Source organism: Gouania willdenowi, chromosome 8 (genome assembly GCF_900634775.1).
Source record: "Gouania willdenowi chromosome 8, fGouWil2.1, whole genome shotgun sequence".
Classification (NCBI taxonomy): domain Eukaryota; kingdom Metazoa; phylum Chordata; class Actinopteri; order Blenniiformes; family Gobiesocidae; genus Gouania; species Gouania willdenowi.
The window spans coordinates 33,419,606-33,441,478 of record NC_041051.1 but is presented as its reverse complement, the minus strand read 5'-3'; the positions used below and the strand labels follow the sequence as shown (position 1 = coordinate 33,441,478).

At 40.3% G+C, this 21,873-nt stretch overlaps 3 protein-coding genes across 5 annotated transcripts; 1 reads left to right on the top strand and 2 right to left on the bottom strand.

Annotated features, from left to right (window-relative positions):
- Positions 1-474: 474 nt before the first annotated feature.
- LOC114467940 (phosphatidylinositol N-acetylglucosaminyltransferase subunit Q-like) lies at positions 475-5,925 on the bottom strand. Its single transcript, XM_028454478.1, has 13 exons — positions 5,449-5,925; positions 4,937-5,097; positions 4,065-4,251; positions 3,743-3,870; positions 3,479-3,675; positions 3,268-3,399; positions 3,078-3,198; positions 2,799-2,925; positions 2,562-2,715; positions 2,379-2,490; positions 2,229-2,309; positions 1,576-1,752; positions 475-735 (listed from the first exon to the last, which is right to left on the bottom strand). The coding sequence occupies exons 2-13, from the start codon at positions 5,087-5,089 to the stop codon at positions 583-585; spliced, it is 1,722 nt and encodes a 573-aa protein (XP_028310279.1). The 5' UTR covers positions 5,090-5,097; positions 5,449-5,925; the 3' UTR covers positions 475-582.
- A 1,820-nt stretch (positions 5,926-7,745) lies between these two features.
- Positions 7,746-13,309, top strand: LOC114467948 (protein-lysine N-methyltransferase EEF2KMT-like). 2 transcript variants are annotated; one of them, XM_028454490.1, is made up of 8 exons: positions 7,746-7,871; positions 8,197-8,256; positions 9,284-9,364; positions 9,860-9,961; positions 10,070-10,203; positions 11,197-11,432; positions 11,534-11,677; positions 12,585-13,309. In XM_028454490.1, the coding sequence occupies exons 1-8, from the start codon at positions 7,803-7,805 to the stop codon at positions 12,683-12,685; spliced, it is 927 nt and encodes a 308-aa protein (XP_028310291.1). In that variant the 5' UTR covers positions 7,746-7,802; the 3' UTR covers positions 12,686-13,309. The 2 variants fall into 2 exon arrangements, with proteins under 2 accessions (XP_028310291.1, XP_028310292.1); XM_028454491.1 differs by lacking the exon at positions 8,197-8,256 and having other exon boundaries at positions 7,773-7,871.
- LOC114467945 (chitobiosyldiphosphodolichol beta-mannosyltransferase-like) lies at positions 12,693-20,640 on the bottom strand. Of its 2 annotated transcripts, XM_028454486.1 has the most exons (13): positions 20,411-20,546; positions 16,766-16,843; positions 16,581-16,684; positions 16,282-16,430; positions 16,123-16,212; positions 15,924-16,037; positions 15,451-15,560; positions 15,255-15,293; positions 15,123-15,182; positions 14,176-14,286; positions 13,522-13,636; positions 13,376-13,451; positions 12,693-12,916 (listed from the first exon to the last, which is right to left on the bottom strand). In XM_028454486.1, exons 3-13 carry the CDS (start codon positions 16,608-16,610, stop codon positions 12,776-12,778), a joined length of 1,035 nt encoding a protein of 344 aa, XP_028310287.1. In that variant the 5' UTR covers positions 16,611-16,684; positions 16,766-16,843; positions 20,411-20,546; the 3' UTR covers positions 12,693-12,775. The 2 variants fall into 2 exon arrangements, with proteins under 2 accessions (XP_028310287.1, XP_028310288.1); XM_028454487.1 differs by lacking the exons at positions 12,693-12,916; positions 13,376-13,451; positions 13,522-13,636 and having other exon boundaries at positions 13,751-14,286; positions 20,443-20,640.
- Between the last annotated feature and the right edge of the window lie 1,233 nt (positions 20,641-21,873).

Here is a 21,873-nt window from a genome sequence, read left to right as displayed (position 1 = left end):
CAGAAAAAATTGTAAAAAAAATAGGCAAAAATGGGCTGAAATTGATCAAAAATATTCTGAATTTCTTGAATGCATCCAGCGACCCTCTCCCCATGCTTCGTGACCCCCAGGTTGAGAACCACTGCAGTAGTTAAATGATGCTATTATGTACCATTAACTGATGTTGTGGACACATTTGATCATTGTCATGTTCTATGTGAATTAGTGCTGGACAATACGAACATAAAATCATGTTTATCTCCATAAAGTTTTACAAAAAGTAGAATCTGGGTCTTTTTATAATGTCTATGCGATTCAATGGACAGCACGTGTGAGTGAGTCATTTATAATCTTGACCTTTCTGCTTTTTATTAAACAAAAAATATTAATAAAATATGAACTACATTTGGTTTTTTATAGTTGTAATTTAAAAAGTGTATTCAAACATTTCTTTAATTTGTTAAAATTCCATGAGAGAAATAATGACTAAGGTTCTCATGTTCATTCTTTTATTTCTCAGCATAAATATAAAAACTTGAGTAAACTTCAGAGCTGTTTTTAAGACTCCACGTGTGACGCTGCCCTTCCTCTAGGTGGCGCCGCTCAGTCCGTTTTGGTGCTTTTGTGTTTCCACGGGTAAATCAGCTCCCCCACAAACAGCTTTTTGACGAGGGCGCTCCACGAGTCTTTGGGGTAGCAGCTGTAGGTGGGGGTCCGGTAAGTCTGGACCACAGCGCTGCAGCTCAGAGGGTTCATCTGAAAACAGGCAGGACAGCAGCCTTTAGGAAGGAACAACAGCTGCTCCAGTCATTAACCACGACTATTTACCTGATATTTTCTTTTTTCTGAAAACAACTAAATGTGTTTTTTAAGGATGTCCTTATTACATAATTTTTAAACTTGTAATTTATTATTATTTATTTATTTTTATTTGAATTATTTAGAATTTAAAATCTTTTGTTGTTTTTGATTTTTACTGTTTTTATGCAAATTTCAATGTTTTCTATTTTATAAATTCCTCATATTTTATATATTTTAAATCACTTTAAACTACAATTAAATTTGTATAAATGTTCTTATCTGAAAAAAGAAATAAACATACTCATTAACCTATTTCCTTACTTAGTTATTTCATTACACATTTACATATTTACTTAATTAACGTCCTCACTAAGTTACTGTCTTTGAAATCATATATTTTTACAATTAATAGGTTATTTAGGTTTTAACTTAGTTACTCACTTAATTCCACACTTACTACTTTATTTAGTTACTTTGTCACCGAATTACATACTGTTATTTAATTACTTGCATATTTAATTACTTGCATAGTTACGTAATTACTTGTATAGTTACATACCAAGGTATTTTTGCTTAGTTATTAATTACTTGCGCAATTTCTTATTTAAACACTTTGTTATTTTGTTTTTTAATGAAAGCGGGGCTTCGCTGATTATTTATCACATGATGAGTTATTGATGAGTCGTAAGTCGTGATTGGCTCTGATCCATCTGATCCATCATGGAAGCAGTCTTTGTGTAACACTCGTGGACGTGTTGTGGTGTTGCAGTTTGTGTAATTGTGTAGTTGTGTTACCTCCATCAGCAGGTGGAGGGCCGAGCCCTCCTCCTCACAAAGAACCCTGAACTTGACACCCTCAGCCAGACGGTACGGACGAAGCAGACGGAGAAGGACGGCGAACAGAGGGAAGGAGTTGATGAAATCTACGCTGAGGTGGAGAACGCCCTGGAACAAAACCACCAGCAGACGGAGCTGCGCAGACACACACGCACATACACAGTCAGGATCCTTCTTTAGCAAATTAACATGTTTGGTTAGCTTAGCACGTAGCGACCACTCCCACATGTTTGGTTAGCTTAGCATGTAGAGACCACTCCCACATGTTTGGTTAGCTTAGCATGTGGCCACCAGCCCCACATGTTTAGTTAGCTTAGCACATAGCAACCAGCCCCACATGTTTTGGTTAGCTTAGCACGTAGCGACCAGTCTCAAATGTTTGGCTAGCTTAATACATATCGACTATCCGCACATGTTAGCTTAGCACGTAGTGACCAGTATGTGCAGCGTCCCTCTCATATTCCTTCTAAGCATGTTGTATATCTTTGTGAGGGAAATGGAAATTTAAAGATTAATCTATGTGTTCCTTGTATTACAGACGGTAAATATTCTACTTCCTGTGATACTGAAGGAACTTCCTGCTGGAATCAGAACGTTTGAGATTTTCTTACCAGAGTGAAGACGAGGTAGTAGAGAGCAGTGGTCGGGAGGAGGAAGAGCAGCACGGTGAAGAGCAGTGTACCGATGAAGAGCTAGTACACACACACACACACACCTGTTACCTTCCATGTTACAGATGTGTTAGAGATGTGTGGTGGTACCTGGTCCACGTCGTAGGAGCAGGAGTCCACCCTCTGCCTCAGGACGTTCCACTTCTTCCCTCTGAAGAGTCTCCATAGAGACGAGAGTCCGTAGACCTTCAGATAGTAGAGCCTGAGGAGGAGAACCAGCAACCAGCTGTAGACCAGGGTCTACCACATGGTTTACACATATATCTACGTTACCTGGCCCCATAGACGTAGAAGCAGTAGATGTGGAAGGTGAACAATGCCACGGCATCAGAGAGCAGCGACAGAGCGAAGGAGAGTCCGAGGCAGGCGGACAAGCCCCCGTACCACAGCAGGCCCTCGATGAACGGAGACATCAGCTGGACGTAGCCTGAGGACGCACACGCACCATGTGACCAGCCACGCCTTTAGAGGGTGGTCACGTTACGCTAGGGGGCGGACCCTGTCACTCACTGATCCACAGATGAATATGGTAGAGGAAGAACCGACCCAGGACCTGGTCCAGGGCCCGGTTCATCTTCAGGCCTGCTGGAGCTCCCATCAGCCACTGCAGCAGCTCCTCCAGCTCCTTGGCAACGCGCTAGACAACAAAGAAACATCAACGACATACAAACAACCACAAGAGAAACAACAAAACAACAACAACATACGAGAAACAACAACAACAAACAAGGTCAACGACAATCGACAACAAAGTATGAAGGTGTGAGTGTGAGTGTGTGTAGCACGTACGTGGGCGGCGGGCAGCACGGTGTTTGACAGCGTGGTGATGTTCTGGTCTCTGTAGAGCCACGACATAAGCAGCAGACCCAGCGCCACGTCCACCATCACAGACAGCAGCACGTTGGCCTTCCTGTAGCAGCATTGTACGGGTTAAAAGAGAGTGTGTGTGTGTGTGTGTGTGTGTGTGTGTCACACTTGCCTCATAAAGTGCTGGTGCTGCATAGCAGCGTTCCTGTTGCTCAGCATCCTCATGTGCTCCGCCCTGTAGCTCAGCTGGACGCACGACGACAGTTTAGAGCACAGGAAGCTCAGCGGGTAGAACCTAAACATCCTGTAGTGACAAACACACAGAGCTGTGACCTCAGAGGTCAGAGGTCATCACCGCTGTAATATTTACGGTCTGATCTCACCGTAGGTCACAGACGGACGTGCACACGGTGAGGATCCATGTGAGCAGGATGCAGAGCGGCGTGGAGGCCTGACGTAGCAGCTCCACCAAGATGCTGGCCTCCCTGCCCTCCGTCTGCCAGTGGGTCGACTTCAGAGGACCATCGTCATAGCGATCCATGAAGAAGAGCGGCCCGCTGCTCGCCACCGTCTGGAACACCTGTAGCAGGACACACCAGGTAACGCCACGCACGCATACACACCCACGCACACACGACTCCTCTCACCTGTCTGAGCTCTGACTCTGATTGGCTGTTGGACTCTTTGATGGGATGAAGCTGAGACTGCATCACCTTCTTCTGCTCGTAGTGAACAAAGATCACCTTCTCCTCCTCTTCATCCTTTTCTTTCTCTCCTGAACGCTCACAATAACATCAAACACAAACAGGTTTGGTTAGCTTAGCATGTAGTGACCAGTCCCACATGTTTGGTTAGCTTAGCACGTAGCAACCAGTTTGGTTAGCTTAGAGACTTAAAAATATGACTAACAGGACTAAAACTTTCAAAAATTCACAAAAATGAGATTTTCTGTTTCCGTGCAGGTCTCACCCTGATCCCTGCATGCGACCTGACAGGTGAAACCTGTGCGTCCCAGGGTGCGTCTGACCTGCAGCCAGCGGCGCTGAGGGAAGATGGTGCTGAGGTCCTGCAGGAAGCTCTCCATGCCCTCCTCCTCCTCTTTAGGTAAACTCCAGGAGCCGAGGATGCACAGGTCCACGCCGCTCTGAGCTCGCATCTGAGATACATCAACCATCCAATCACACGGTTTCAACCAATCATGTGTTTCATTCAATCACATGTCACTCTGCAACATCATCTAAACCTTCTAAAGTGATCCTCCACGGGTTTTACAAATGTGGCCTAAAACCTTTGAAATGTATTTATCAGAAGATCTATGTTTATTAAAACACATTATTATGCACCATATTTGTTTTATATCCTTTTAAAAATAGGACTACTTTACAGTTTTACAGCCTGTGTTCCACCATCATGAAATCATGTGATTGACGATGTCACACGGCCCCACTGCCTGTAAATGTCTTATTGTTTTCTATTGGAGTGAAACATTCAGACTGATTTATAGATTATTTAGTAGATTTGGTTGCTCTAAAAAAACAGGAAAAGCTAAAGGTGGCAATGTAAACCTCTTGTTTACAGAAAGAGGATAAAAACAGTTGTGACGGGAGAAAATATGTGACCGCAGGGGGCGACAGTTCCAACTCTGAGGTTTGGTAGTAGACAATGAAGCAGAGAACAAGAAATAGTAAATCACAGACTGTTGAAGACACACAAACTCTGAGGATTTATGTCTAAGGTTTTAGGTCACATTTGTAAAAAACAGTGGAGAATCCCTTTAAACACAAACACAAGGGTTGGAGGACAACTCAAGCTAAGGAGACCACAGCGAGTCCTTCCTTCACCTGCTGCAGGTAGACCTTGACTTGTCCTGGGATGAAAGGATAATGGATGACTGCGAGAACCACCGCTGACTCGTGACTGGGAATCCATCGACCCACCATCAACCCACTGTCTGCTCGGTTACAGCACTGAGGGAAGAACACCTTCAGCACCATGACGGGTCCTGGAAATTAAAAACCAGCAATATGTGAAACTAAAGACCAGCGTAAGGATTATAACTTTTATTGATTACTTTAAGTTTATTATTTTTAAAATTAGCTAGAAATATAACATGCTCTTATTTTATTATTTAACAGGTTTTTATGTTATCACTTTATGTTATTTAATCATGACTTTAATGATTGGTTTTAGATATTATTTCGTCATTTCTAAAAAAAAAAAAATTCTCTTTTTTTTTTTACATTACTGTGAAAAAAATCACGAGCAACTTTTGTAGAATCCAATAAAATCAAAGACTGTGACCTGTTTCCTGCTGAATGTGGTGATAATTCAGATAACGCTATAAATAACGCACCGTACGGAGCAGAAGAATCCCGTCGTCGATCCAAAATCCTCGTGTTTTATATAAATGTTGTTGGAGCTCTGCAGAGCAGGAAAAACTCCTAAAAACTGACGCTTTTTAAACGGATTCTGGCGCTACTGAGACTCCGGTGCTCCTCCTCCTTCCGTCCTTCACACAGAGAGGACACAGCTGGTTGCTGTGGCAACGCTCAACCCAGGGCAGGAATGTCATTGATTTCCACGGCAACGATTTAAAGTAGGTCACCGGTGAACCAGAAACGGCTTCAAAACGCCTTTTATAGACAATGCAGCCGAACCAAGGCGACGTCTGTCGGGTTTTACATTCATTACTCAGATGAACTGACGGTAAAAAATACAGTGAGAGTTTATAATCAGCGACAGAAACACGGGTTTTATCTCCGTCCGTCACGGACTCTCCACAACAACCGTCGACCAACAGGCGCCATTTTCTTTGTTTATATTCCGGTCCGTAAAATGCTCCGACTGGAAACCACAGGAAGTCACGAGACTAAAGTAGAATACTAGTGTAAATTATATTATTATACATTCTAATTTATTTCATTTATACATAATATAATATGATTATTATTAGAAATCACTATTGATGAATACGTATATTGGAATAAATTATTAATTTACTTATTCTGTATCCGTTTTTCGTTGTTTTTTTAATGTACAAATCTGTTTTCATTATTTCTTTATTAATACATGTATTTCCTTCCAGCTGATCTGTTTGCATGTATTATTATGGCTGTTGATATTATTTGAAGTTTTCTTATTTGTCAAATTGTTTAACTATTCATTCTTTATTTTTTTAGTCTGGGAATGATAAAGTATATTCTTACATTTGTATCTTCTGTCGTTGTTTTAATTATCTGTCAGTCAGCCACAGTCAAGCTGTTCGTGTGTTTGGCCAATTTAAGCTCATTCTCATTTTATTTGTTTTCACAATCTTTGATTTCAGAGGTTTAATAACTCCTCACGAGTATTGTAGAAGTTCTTCAATGTTCATAAACCTATAACAATATTTTTGCTTTACATTTAAAGTCTATATATTGAAGTTTTAGTTGTTTCAGTCTGTTTCTGACATTTAAAATATGTATTAAATACTTTAAAGCAAACACATCACAGTCCAAAGCAGCATCAGAGGATAATCTGGTTTTAATGATGTAAATTTAATCAAAAAATTCTGATAAACTGATGAACATTAATGAAAACAACAGTAACAAAGTGTTGTGGGACTCACCAGAGGAGCCTCAGGGTTGGACTGTGATGTGATGGAGGCGTCACTCCAACTGAACACTTTTATCTTTTCACACAGAACAAGTCAAAGGCGGGAAGGGTGAACGTGTGTGTGTGTGTGTGTGTGTGTGTGTGTGTGTGTGTGTGTGTGTGTGTGTGTGTGTGTGTGTGTGTGTGTGTGTGTGTGTGTGTGTGTGTGTGTGTGTGTGTGTGTGTGTGTGTGTGTGTGTGTGTGTGTGCGTGTGTGTGCGTGTGTAAATTATTTTTTTATATATTGTATAATTAAGATGCAAAATTTTGTCATTAAATGAAAAATGTCTCCCTGAAAAAAAACTAATTTCCATCTTTAAAGAATCTATTTGCATTTTATTTTGAAATGATGCCTCTGTATGTGTAAAGCTTTACTGAACAAAGATAATAATAAGATGCTAATATTAATTTATTAACTTTTATTGTTGTGTTTTATATGGGGCACCGTTTGTAAAGTTGCACATGCTAAAATAAACAGCAACATTTAGCAACAAAACATGTTTAAAAAAATGTGAATTTTTTTTAACGTTACTTACTACCAGATGTACAGCAATATTCATGAAACTTGTAATATTTTTTTTCTTGTAAAAATATAATACGATGTAAATGTTAAATATGAATAACGTCACGTCCCGTGTATATTGATTCCAACATTTAGATTTAACATTCAGATTTAGATTTAATATTAAGAATTTACAATTAGATTTTAATAATAAACATTAACATTTAGATTTAGAGTTAACATTTAAATTTAACATTCAGATTTAGATTCAATAGTGAACCGTTATATTTAGATTTAACATTGACATATTTTTCACGAGAAAAGTAAATGTACACAAATATTGCTGTAAATATGGTAAAAAGTAACATAAAAAAGTTCATATACGTTTTTTTAAACGTGGTTTGTTATTAAATGTTGCGAACAGTTGCCGTTTATTTTAGCATGCGCAATTTTACATTCTGCGCCCCATATGAAACATCTAAAACTCCTCTTTGCACACCTCAGACTACATATCCCAGAAGGCTTAGCGCGTCTCTGCAGCTGAGCATTGTGGGTAACCTCAGTGTAAACACATGGACGCTCTGAGAGACTTTCACGTGTCTTTCTTCGCTATGAGACGCTTGGCTTTATTTCAGTGGATGGTGAGTTCAAAATCCACCAAAGTCCGTTCAGAAAACTCAGAATATTCAAGTTTTATTCCATAGGAACGAGTCGCTGGGCCTCAGTCCTGTAAACAGTGTCTCAGTGAACCAAAGTCCGTTAAACAAACTGTGTATTTTAGAGTTTGTGTCACAGAAAAGCTGCTGAGTGGTAGAATGTGACCAAATACGCATCAGACACACAACAGAGACACGTGCGGCACCACAGGAACGTTTACACAGTGGATTGAAATAAATCGGATCAGAAGTCAGAGTTTACTCAGCAGAGGGGGCGGGAACACTAAAATGTATCTTATTTGTTTTTCAGTTTGTTGAAGAAAACCTGCAGAAAAACAAATCATCAGTGATTTCTGAGATTCTGGAACAGGTGACAACACAATGGTGATGTAATTAAAGGTGTTTCAGGATAATTAACTTTATTCAGAGTTTAAGATTCAAACACTAAATCGATTCCATAGTTAAGTGTGAAATCATTACTTTAAAGTTATCTTTCACTGTTTTAACAAATGAGTCCTGAAACCTTCTAAATCTACTTATTAGTGGATCTGTCTAAAAAAAACCATTATTATGAACCATATATTCATTTAATTACCTTTTATAAATAGGACTACTTAATAGTTTTATAGCCTGTGTTCCTCCATCTTTAAATCATGTGATTGATGATGTCACAAGGCCCCACTGCCTGTAAACAGCCCATTGTTTTCTATTGGAGTGAAACATTCAGCCTGATTCATAGATTATTTAGTAGATTTTTCTATTAATTATCAGCTTTTTCACTTTTTCAAGTTAAAGATGTCGACGTAAACCTCTTTTGTTTACAGAAAAATGATATAAACAGTTGTGACCAGAAACAAATCTGAGGTTTGGTAGTAGACAACCTTCACCTACATTGCCTAGTATGAATGTAGTGTGTGAGTGAGTGTTGGTGGTGGTCGGAGGGGCCTATGGCGCACTATGGCAGCCTCGCTTCCGTCAGTCTGCCCCAGGGCAGCTGTGGCTACAATAGTAGTTTACCACCATTAAGTGTGGAGTGAAAGAATAATGCCTTAATTCTGTAAAGCGACTTTGAGTGTCTGTGATAAAGCTCTATATAAAACTGATGCATTATTATTATTATTATTATTATTGAAGCAGAGAAGAAGAGCTCTCCGAAGGGACCTTTACGCTCCCTTAAACAGTAAAACACAGACTGCTGAAGAACTCCAACCCAAAAGGACTTCTATCCTCAGGGTTTGTGATTTACTCGCTAACTTCAGCCACCAGAGCGTGTCAGCGCACGGTTTAAGGTTAGAGTAAAGATCTTTTAGGAGAGCTCTTCTTCTCTGCTTCATTGTCAGAGTTGGAATCGTCGCCCCCTGAGCAGGCTCTACAGCTGTTTCTGTTTCTATCCTCAGACGTGTCTCCACCCTCTCTGTCGGACGTTTCCTCCGTCCGTTCGTTATCGTCGCTCGTTTCTGTCGGAGCTCATCAGACGGGTGAGTGAGGAAGAGGAGGAGGAGGAAGATTACAGCCTCTGAGAATCTTTAATCCTGCGAAAACTCTCCAAATGTAGAAAACAGACTTTAGCCTGAGTATTTAGTCAGAATTTGTAGAAAATCAGAAACTTACATCGTTTTTCCATTTCCTTTCTTTCTGTCTTTAGTCTGTAAATATTTCCTCTTTGTTTATCATTGTGTAGTTGTAGTTATTCTGTAATTGTAATTATTCTGTAATTCTAAATCATTTGTAGTTCTGATTATTTTGTAGTTCTATTTTTTTTTTGTATTTCAAATTATTTTGCCATCTTTTTTATAGTTGTAATTATTTAGTAGTTTTAATTATCCTGTAGTTCTAATCATTTTGTAATCTTCGTATAGTTTTAATTATTCTGTAGTTTTAATTATTTTGTAGTTCTAATTATTGTATAGTTGTAATTATTTAGTCGTTTTAATTATTTAGTAGTTCTAATCATCAGTTTGTTGGTTCTATAGCAGGAGGCGTTGGACGGTGAATATTTGGACGATCTTTACGAAGCTTTTGCTGAAGTGATCGGAGAGAAGGAGAAGAACGAGTGTTATAAGAGCTACATCCTGGTACTTAACGTGTTAGCGATTCATAGTAGAACCTGTTTGATCTGCTGACTGTGTGTGTGTGCGTGCGCGTGCGTGCGTGCGTGCGCGTGTGTGTGTGTGTGTGTTCAGCCCAGTGGAGACGTAGTTTCTCTGCAGGAGAGCGTAGCTGTGATCTCTGAGGGAACCACAGGGCTGGTGACGTGGGAAGCATCTCAGTACCTCAGCGAGTGGGCCCTGGAGCACACGCAGATGTTCAGAGGAAGGTAACGTGTCACTGATCCTTTCAGATCCTCTAAAAATATACGCGTAGACTACGTCACTTCCTTCACTCGCAATCCTTACGACGTAATATTTAAATGTAAACCGACCATACGACGTTTGTTGCATATTTTATTAGTACACATGGAAATATGTGACTGTTTTTGTGGTGTTTTTAATTAATTGAGAGAAAAAACCCAAAAATTAAAAACCAGCGTAAGACAAGTGTTTATTTGTAGGATAACAGCTCCCCCTGGTGGTACAAATACTTAATGTAGTGATTAGTGTAACTACTAGGGATGTAACGATTAATTGTAAGGCAGTTAAAAATCGATTCATCGGTTTCACGATTCATATCGATTTTCTGAAAATTGAATCGCAGTACTTTTTTTAAACAGCAGAGGGCGCTATATATTTATCTTTCTCTTGTCCAAATGCTGAGGCGGCAGGCGGGATCTGCTACTACTTTCTTTCTGGCCGCCTTCTACTTGTTCACTGCACAGAATAGCTGCATCCCAACCGAACCCCGGGGTAGCAGCGCCCTCTGCTGCAGTTGCACTTCTAAAAAGAAAAAGAATTACAATTACATTGTGTTATTTGTGACGTCTTGCAGCAGGTTTAGAGGCAAACCTAATTATTTTAACTCGTTCAAAAAAAAGTGACAAACATTGCTTTGTTTTTTAAAATATCTTCATTAATAAATAATAATTTAAAAAAAGCTAAAATTAAAATAGGGTTGTACAAAAATTTTAACTAATCTTTATTTTTAAACCAAACCTAATACAACCTAAATCAAATGATAGAAAATCAAAATCCTCTATTGTTTACTCTGTCACTGTTGCCATGGTAACAGTCCAACCGATCTGCAGTGAAATAGAACAAGCAGATGTAGACGCATCTCGTTCATGCGTTGAAAGGATCTGGTCTTTGACAGTAAGTTGTCACGCTAACTTTAGCCTGTGGAACTGCACTAACGCTAGGCTCCGCCCCCCCTGCAGGTCAGTGCTGGAGCTGGGCAGCGGCGTGGGGCTGGTGGGTGTGGTCATCTGTCGCTGCTGCAGTCCCAGTACGTTTGTTTTCAGCGATTGTCACGACAGCGTTCTGGATAAACTTCGTAGGAATGTAGAACTGAACGGTTTGACCGAGCCCGCCGTACGGGTGCAGCCGCTGGATTGGACCACGGTAACAGAGGCACAGCTCAAGGAGGCGGAGCCTGACGTGGTGATCGCTGCAGGTCTGTTTCCCTTTGATCTGCCTCGTTTGTAATACAATACTAACAGTATTGTTAGCGTTAGCAATGAACATTGAAACATAAGCTGTGGTTTATTTCTGCAGACGTGGTTTATGATCCCGACGTCGTGGTCGTTCTGGTGAATCTGCTCTCAAAGATCCTCAAATGTTCTTCAAAAAAACCTGATGTGTTCGTCTGTTCCACCGTCAGGAACCAGGAAACGTACGACAACTTCAAACAGCAGCTAGGTACGACTTGATTTATAGTTAGCATTAGCTTAACAAGAGCTATGTTAGCGTTAGACTCTGTAGATAGCATTAGCTTAACAAGAGCTACTGTTAGCTCTAGAATCTGTTCATAGTTAGCGTTAGCCTAACAAGAGATACTGTTAGTGTTACCCTGTTTTTAGTTAGCATTAGCCTAACAAGAGCTACTGTTAGCGCTAGACTTTGTTTGTAATTAGCGTTAACCTAACAAGAGATACTGTTAGCACTAGACTCTGTTTATAACTAGCGTTAGCCTAACAAGAGATACTGTTAGCACTAGAATCTGTTTTTAGTTAGCATTAGCCTAACAAGAGCTACTGTTAGCGCTAGACTCTGTTTATAATTAGCATTACCTTAACAAGAGCTACTGTTAGCTCTAGAATCTGTTTATAGTTAGCGTTAGCCTAACAAGAGATACTGTTAGTGCTACCCTGTTTTTAGTTAGCATTAGCCTAACAAGAGCTACTGTTGGCGTTAGACTTTGTTTTTCGTTAGCATTAGCTTAAAGGACGATAAGAGTTGCTGTTCGCTTTGGATTGCAGCAGTATAAATAATTCTAGTTAGCTTTAAACTTAGCTAATAGTTAAAAATTAGCTTTCATTAAAGGCCAATAAATTAATCTTATTAACATGTAATAAGTTATTAGCATTGCCCTGAGTGAGTGTTGGCTCTAAGATTTATTCAGTTAACATTAGCGTTATTTGTTAGAACAGCAACTTGGTCAGTTAATGTTAGCATTAGCCTACAGAGAGCATTATCACCAGATAATTGTCTTTAGCATTACACATAACTGTTAGCCTTATCCTTCTGTTAATGAGGAGTAATAATGTGACTCTGGACTTTAACGTCTCACTTCCTGTCTGCATCACTTCCTGTCTGCCTCCTGTAGAAACCTCAGGACTGTGTCATCACGTGATCCCAGGGAGGCGGAGCCACATCTTTCCTTCCAACAGCCTGAGTGACATTGAGCTAATCAAAGTTCACACGTGACACAAAATTAACAAAACAAAGACTTTAATCACAGAATAAACCAGTGACCAAATAAACCTGAACACCGTCCCATAATTCCTCAAACGTTTTTCAACATGTGGTATTTTTCAGCAGAGGCAACACGTTGTGGTCCCAGTTCTGGTCCCAGCTGCTCTGCCCCCTGCTGGAGCGGAGGTTCCTCCTGAAGGACCTCAGTTTGCTCTCTGAGGTGGGGAAGTCTGACAGTAGAGACTGAGACATAGATGTAGTTATGTTAGAGAGCAGATAATATTAACCTGATCTAATACTTGTATCATTTAATTAATACTTTTATCAACACGAGAGACATGTTCTATCTATAAATAACTATCAGCACTGAGCAATAGTGCAGGAACAGATCTATTCTCTATACGTCTGGTAAAGGACAGGAACAGATCTATTCTCTATATGTCAATGTCAGGTTTATTTATATAGCACATTTCAAAACAGCTACAACTGCCCAAAGTGCTGTACAGCAAACATTATAAAATACAATGTAAAAACAGTCACAAAATATACAGCATAAAACAATAATAATAAAATACATGGGATCTGCTCAACTTGTGTTGAAAGCCAAAGCAAAAAGATGGGTTTTCAACAATGTCTGGTAAAGGAAGGAACAGATCTATTCTCTGTACGTCTAGGAACAGATCTATACTCTATATATCCCACCTGTAGTTGCTCTGTGAGTTGCTGAGCGTCTCTGAAGATCAATCCATTTTCCTCGTGTTTCACCAGCTCAGACAGACTGAAACGCACACATTTAAACAAACACACACTGTTGGAGGATGAAACCACGCCCCCTAGTGGTGACTCACCACTGGAAGCTGAGAGCACACACTGGGAGGCAACAGCCAAACATGTCGACCACCTTCATAGGTAGATCTAGACCACTGGACGATCTATGGAGGGACACGCCCACATCAGCTGATCCTGAGGACGAAAACACACACACACACTTTCTGTAATTTTGTGTATTTCTGTTTTGTTCATTTTTGTTGTAGTTTTCTGTGTTTTTCTCTCATCTTTTACTGTATTTTCCTGCAATGTTGTAATTCTTTGTTTTTTTTTTTTTATGTGTTCTTGCTCTTGTTTAGTGTATATTTCTGTCATTTTGTACATTCACTTTCTGGGCCACATGTGGCCCCCGGACCACCAGTTGCCTATGTCTGCACTAAACCTTTAGTTTTTGGTTTAAAGTGACTTATCGTGTGTTACTGCTGTTTGAAGATTCCTATTTATTTGTTTATATTCACTAAATGTTCACGTTGTGCAACGACTTACATTTAATCATCTTATTGTTTAGTTTTAATAAATAAAGTTAGCTGAAATAAGTTCTGATTGGCTCGTTAGACGTCACACTAAGCCACTGATTGGAGGAAGTGAGTTTTGATGAGTTTTTAAAGTAAATGATGAAATGTTAACGAGTCGATGCCAGGCTCTGTAAACGATGATGATGATGAGGAAGGTACCCAGTAACAGGGGGTAATCCTCAGCCTCCATCCACGGTGTGCAGATCTTCACGTGATCCAGACTCATAGAGGAGATGATCCGTCTGTAGTGATCCTTCAGAGGACCCTTACCTGGAACACACAGACGTACACATTGTGTGTTTTGTCTCCTTTTCATTAAATTATGTACATTTGTCACTGTTTGCTTTTTTATTTCTTGTTGTAATTTGTGTACATTTGATTTCATTCTGTACATTTTCATTTCATTTCTGTTTTCGTTTGTGTTTTTTGTTGTCATTTTGTGTACTTCTGATTAAATAATGTACTTTGTGTTTTGTTAGCTTTTTGGTATTTGTTGTAATTTCTGTATTTTAAGATTCAATTATGTACATTTTCATCATTGTATCTTTTTGTCGTGTGCATTTTTATTTTGAGAATTTCCGTTGTTTAGTTTTGTCATAATTTTGTCTCTTTTTGATGAAATGATTTACATTTGTCACTGTTTTTTTTCTTAGCTTGTTTGTATTTTTCACATCATTTTTTGTTGTAATTTGTGTAAATTTGATTTAACGTGTATTTGTTATTCTGAGCATTTGATTTAATTATGCACATTTTCATCATTAAGTGTATTTTTGTTGAGAATTTATTTTTTGTGTTTTGTCATAATTGTGTTTTTGATGAAATTATGAACAATTGTCCCTGTGCTTATTTGCTTTTTTGTATTTTTGACATATTTTGTTCTAAGTTGTGAACATTTGATTTGATGTGTTATTTTGTGCATTTCTAATGTTTTGTGTACTTTAGATTTAATTATGTACATTTTCATCATTAAGTGTGTTTTTATCTTTTGTGTTATTTTGAGCATTCCTGTTGTTTTTTGTGGCGATTGTGTACATTTGTATTTTTTGTGCTTATTTGTGATGTGTCATAGTGATGGTTTCAAACAGAAAGGAGGTGTGTCCTCTCACCCGTGATGACACAGACCAGTGACGGTAAAGAGGCTCCGCCCCTCACCAACCCCTGGTACTCTGAGGACAAACAGACGCAGGTGCGTGAGGTCAGTTTCTACTCTGAGTCTCTGACGTGTCACATGATCGTACCATGAAGAGCCGACAGCAGCACCGAGAAGTCCTCGTCCTCTGAGGAGACAAAGGTGTCAAATTTCAGCTTTAGGCTCCGCCCCCTTAAACCGTTTTTACCTTTTAAATATCTAAGTGCAACAGTTGAACTGGTGATGGTTATAAATGGTGATCACTAACGACTCCTTTAATGGTTCATTAATAAAGTGGTTCTGACCCGTCCAGCTGGTGCTGCTCATCAGCAGCGCTGGTCTCTCTGGAATCAGCTTCACGCCGTCATTGTCTCTGATGGTGAACGCCGTATGTTCCACCTTTAGACCCGAAGACCTGCAAACACACAGGAGGTCAGTGAACGCACCACAGACTGAGAAACAACCTTCACACTGTCATCACATACATCGTTAATACCAGTATAACCAGTACTAAACTGTATTAATCACTATAGACCAAAATGAAGCAGTATAACTAGTATAGACCAGTTTGAACCAGTACACAGACTGGGAAAGTTGGACATTCCTCCATCAGCAGGTCCAGCTACGCTGCTGTTCTGCTCAAACTGGTGTCCGTGTTAATTGATGACCAGCTAACACTCGAACACCAGTTAACACGATCACCAGCTGGTTTCTAACACCACTCCTGTGAAGCTGCTTTAAACTAGCCACTACTCAACGGCTGCTAGTAATCTCTGACCTTTGGGGTCGAAACTCTGGGTACGAGTCGGCGAGTCTGAGGAAGAGCTGGTGCTGCAGCTCCAACGGCGTTTCTCTGAAGATGGAGGCGGGGCGGTCGTACAAGGTCGTCGCTCTGCGGGGGAAAAAAAGTGAAGTTTTGGCTGATGGCAGCTCACTGCGTCCCCTGGTGGCTCACTGCGCCCCTTAGCGGCTCTTACTGGACGCCCCAGTTCCTCCGCAGGTCGTCGGCCATGGCGGCGGTCACGCACAAGTTCCTGTCGGCCAACGGGCCGAAGAAGCGCTCGTACCTGCAGGACGACACTGCAGTTTGAGCGGGGGAACCTAACGCTCATGCTAATGCAGCCTAGCACCCTCACCGCTCAGCGAGCCACACCAGCGTGTGCATCGGCCCGTGACTCAGCGCCATAATGGTGTAGCCGTAGTTGTGCCAGTCGAGGATGAAGCTGCTGCGACGCAGGAAGCAAACAAATTTAACCACCGCCATAGCAGGAAGCCCCGGAGGATTCTGGGAAAGAAACGCATTGTCGTTGTAAAACATTAAGATGCTTGTTAGCATTAGCAAACCGTGTTTCACACTGAAAAGAAAGAAAAAGGTGTTAACGTTAGCAGCAGTAAACAGTGTTAGCCTAGCGGCTAAAGGAACAGGACTCTGAACCTGCATGAGGATGTGATCCTGAACCTCCATCTTCAGCAGAACCAGAAGCAGCTGCAGCGACTGAAGAACCACCTTCGTCACGTACGTCAGCAGCTTGGGTCCGCCTGAAAGAGCGTGATGTCATTTCCTGTTGTGTCACGAGGCCGGACGTCGTTTAATAAAAATAACTGATTATCGTGACTTACCTTGAACGCCTCGTACCTCAGAGATGGGGACGATGGTGATTCGCTCGTTGTTCAGGAGGGAGGGGTGTGGTTTGGAGTCTGCAAACAATAAATGATCAAAAAGGCTTTTATTGTGAAAAACGACCTTTGAACCTTCAAAATAAAGGTACTTTAGAGATATCCTGGATAGAAATGATGTCATTGTTTGGTGAACAAGTAATTAAATCTGCTTATTGATTTAGTTAGAGTTAGTTAATAGTAACTACTCACTATCAGTGAGTCACTTTGTGAGTCAGGAACTAAATTAGTCCTTTAATAAACTGTGTTAATGAGTCTGTGAATTAGGATTAGATTAGATTGTAGTTTAGTGATTCTCAGAAAAAGATTAATCAGAGACCCAAACAGGTAATCAAGGGCTGAACCAGTGGTTCTCAACCTTGGGGTCGAGAGACACTGGGAAGGGGGGGTCGCCAGATGCCTTAAAAAAAAACTAAGAATAAGTATTTTCTGAACAATTTGAGCCAATTTTTGCTTATTTATTGCACCATCCAATAAATAACTATGATATTAATTATAACCCCTCTCAACTGGATCTGCTTGTCGATAGCTCTGCTAGTCTACTAAAATCCACCTTGGACTCAATTGCCCCATTGAGGGAAAAAACTATTAAACGTCAGAGGAAAGCTCCGTGGTTTAGCTCTGAAACTCACACACTCAAACAGACAACCCGTAAATTAGAGAGAATGTGGCGCTCCAATAAAACAGAGGAGTCACGAATACTTTGGCAAGAAAGCCATAGTAAATACATGACAGCCTTACGACATAGTCGATCTACATACTACTCCTCACTAATTGAAGAAAATAAAAATAATCCGAGGTACCTTTTCAGCACTGTAGCCAGGCTAACACAAAGTCAGAGCTCTATTGAGCCCATGATTCCTCTAGCCCTCAGCTGTGAGGACTTTATGACATTTTTTAACGATAAAATTCACAAGATTAGAGATAAAATTAGCCACTCCCTGCCTTCACCTGGGCCTGCTGTACCATTAAATGTAAATAGGCCTAACCTAAACTGTTTCACACATATAGGACTTCAGGAACTTAACTCTATTATTTCATCCTCCAAACCATCGACCTGCCTTTCAGATCCGATCCCAACTAAGCTGTTTAAAGAAGTTATTCCCCTAGTCTGCCCATCTTTGTTGGAGACAATAAATATATCCCTATCAATAGGCTACGTGCCACAGTCCTTTAAAGTAGCTGTAATCAAACCCCTTCTCAAAAAACCTACTCTTGATTCCAGCACTTTAGCAAACTACAGGCCTATATCTAATCTTCCTTTTATTTCAAAGATTCTTGAGAAAGTTGTGGCAGCTCAGCTCTGTGAATTTCTTCAAAACAACAGCCTGTTCGAGGACTTCCAGTCAGGCTTTAGAGCTCAACACAGCACAGAGACTGCTTTAGTTAAAGTAACTAATGATCTACTCTGGGCTTCAGATGAAGGACGACTCTCAGTGCTGGTTTTATTAGATCTTAGTGCAGCTTTTGACACTATAGATCACTATATTCTACTAGAGAGATTAGAGAAATTACTTGGAATCACAGGGACTGCCCTAAACTGGTTTAAGTCCTACCTATCTGATAGGTACCAGTTTGTACACGTGAATAATAAGTCTTCTGTGTACACTAAAGTAAGCTACGGGGTTCCTCAGGGCTCTGTGCTAGGTCCAATCCTCTTCTGTATCTATATGATCCCCCTTGGTAATGTTATGAGAAAATACTCTGTTAACTTCCACTGCTATGCTGATGATACCCAACTGTATGTATCAATGAAGTCAGGTGAGACAAATCAGCTATCTAAACTTGAGGCCTGTCTAAAGGACATTAGGGCCTGGATGGACCAAAATTTTCTTCTTCTCAACTCAGACAAGACTGAGGTCATTGTACTGGGCCCGCGACACCTTAGAGAAACCTTTGCTAGCCTAACTGCCCTAGATGGCATTACTCTGGCACAAAGCACAACTGTTAGAAACCTTGGGGTTCTATTTGATCAGGACTTATCCTTCAACTCTCACATAAAACAAACTTCAAGAACTGCCTTCTTTCATCTCCGTAACATTGCTAAAATCAGATCTATCCTGTCTCAGGGCGACGCCGAAAAACTAGTCCATGCTTTTGTTACCTCTAGACTGGATTATTGTAACTCTCTTTTAGCAGGCTGCCCGAGCAAGTCGCTTAAGACACTTCAGCTGGTTCAAAATGCTGCAGCACGTGTACTGACTAAAACTAGGAGAAGAGATCACATTACTCCTGTATTAGCCTCTCTGCATTGGCTTCCCATAAAATATAGAATAGAATTCAAGATTCTTCTTCTCACTTATAAAGCCCTAAATGGACAGGCACCAGTCTATCTCAAGGAGCTTGTAGTGCCATACAATCCCCCCAGAACACTACGCTCTCAAAATGCTGGACTACTCGTTGTTCCATTCATCTCTAAAAGTAGTATAGGAGGAAGAGCTTTCAGTTATCAGGCCCCACTTCTCTGGAACCATCTACCAACCACGGTTCGGGGGGCAGACACCCTCTCTACCTTTAAGGTTAGGCTCAAAACATTCCTCTTTGATAAAGCTTTTAGTTAGGAACCAGCTCATAGCTCATAATTAAGATGCAATAGGCATAGACTGCCGGGGGGGGGGGTCTGGCATGCTCGGTTGGAGAGAGGTTGGAGAGGGCGTTAAGAGAGAGGTCATTTAGGTTAGAGAGGGACCGGAGAGGGTCCCATTCCTCTTTCAAACACTCCCTCTATGTCTGCTTACTCCCTTGTGTGTTTGCTCCTGTACTCCTTCTGGCTTTTGTCTTGCAGGTCCGTGGGATCCTCAGTGTGGAGTTACAGAGACTCAGCGGCTCTGTCTCCACCCTTTCCTCTGCACACACCCAACACAGCATAACGTGGATGGCTGTTCATCATAGGAATGGGATCCACACAAGGTTCCTGCTGCTTAACAGAAGGTTTTCCTTGCCGCCATGATGAATTCATGTTGGGTGTGGGATACATATGTATGTGTATATACGTATATATGCATATGTGTGTATCCATAAAATGAAGAGTCCGTCCTTAAGACTGCTCTACTGTAAAGTGCCTTGAGATACCATTGGTTATGATTTGGCGCTATACAAATAAAGATTGATTGATTGATTGATTGATTGATTTTAATCATTTTTTCTGCAATTGCACAAAACTCACCATATTTTAACCTATTTTCATCACTTTTTCTTGCCATATTTTTGCTCCTTTAAATGCATTTTTGATACATTATTCCAATTTCTGACACTTCTACATCACATTTCAACCTGATATCACATATGTTGACCAGTGTTGTGCCAAATTATCAGTATTGACACTTTGAACCCTTTTTAAAACTTCTTCTGTCCGTTTTGTCCACTCTATATTGAAACTTTTAACTAATGTCTGTGGTTTTTAAAATCCCATTTTATTTCTGATTAAAACAAGTATTATCTATAAGATGACTAGATACTATGACCTAAATAATAATAAACATGTCTGTGTTCAACCAAACTTCAGCTACAGTCTCTGGAACTTTTATTTTGAAAAGGTTGAGAACCACTGGAGTAAAGGAGGAGTTACTAATGCGTTACCATGGTTACCATCATTAGGTTGATGACTTCCGGGTTCTCACCTAAGAACCCGACCACGGTCACGCGGTACCGGTGTCGGCTCAGAGAGAGCGCGTGGTACTGCATCCGGGGACTCCGTCCGACGTCACCAAGCACAAGCACGCACACGCGCCGCTCGCTCCCGCCGCTCCTCCTCCGGAGGATCCAGAACAGCAGCAGCAGCAGTCCGGTCAGAACCGGGACCGGGACGACGGAGACCGGGTCGCATCCCGCCACCAGGAGCGACACAGTGAGCGATAAAGCCGCTGATAGCGTCACCAGCAGCAGCGGGACCGCCATGTTTGTTTGAGTCTGACGATGGGGGCGGGGCTTCAGATTTAAAGGGACCGCAGCGGTTTTACGTAAAGCGTTCAAGCGTCATCGCTTTATAGCATTTTAGTTCAAGGACCAGTTCGATCACAAGTGACATAAAAAGTGGTAAAAAGGTTTCAAAGTGTCAACATTGGAACTATTAGAGTTAAAAAAAAAGGTAAATAATGAACGTGACAAAATGTGAATGTGGTTAAATTGGAAAAACTAATCATGAAATATGGTGAAAAGAGGTTAAAAGTGACAACAATGGGTCAACATATGTGACATTAGGTGGAAAAGTGATGGAAAGGGTTTAAAAGTGCTGAACATGTCTGGAATGTGGAAAAAATGTGTAGAAAAGACATTTAAATGTGATGTAGAAGTGTCAGAAATGTAATGTCACAAAAATGTGTTAAATGGAGCAAAAATATGGCAAGAAAAGTGATGAAAGTAAGTTAAAATGTGGTGAGTTTAGAAAAATGGTAAAAATAAGCAAAAATTGTTCAAGAAATATTCTTTGTTTCTTGAAGGCATCTGGCAACCCCCCCAGTGTCTCACGACCCCAAATGGGGTCCTGACCCAAAGGTTGAGAACACTTGATCTAAGCAATACGTGACAGACAGTTGAATTTTTATTTAATTTATGGATATTTTGTGGAATAATTTGAGAAAAATTGCAGGATTTTGGAAAAAATCTAGTGTTCTTTCAACAACAATTTACAACTGAATTATTTGTTCATTTACACGACTCATCGTTTTCTCTTTCTCCTGCGGGATGAATCGGATGCTCTGAAGCGTGGGACTGAGTTTGACACATGGTGCTACATGGTTTTTATTCATAAGCAAGATTTTTGCTCGACTATCATTTAAAAACTGTTAAAATATTGCAATATTAACGATGATTTTGTTGTTTCTGTTTTAGAGAATATTGGTTATACTTTTCTGTTTTTATTTTATTTTCATGTGTATTTGCAAATTTATTTCATCCTTATTTATGTGTTAATATAATCCTGGTCTCTCTGTTTAATATTTTAGTGTAACATAAGTAATTTCCCCCTGGAATAATAAACAAAGTTAACTATTTATATCCTGAGGAAGAAGGAGGAGAAATAAAAATAAATCTTTGTTTTGATAACTTTTTTT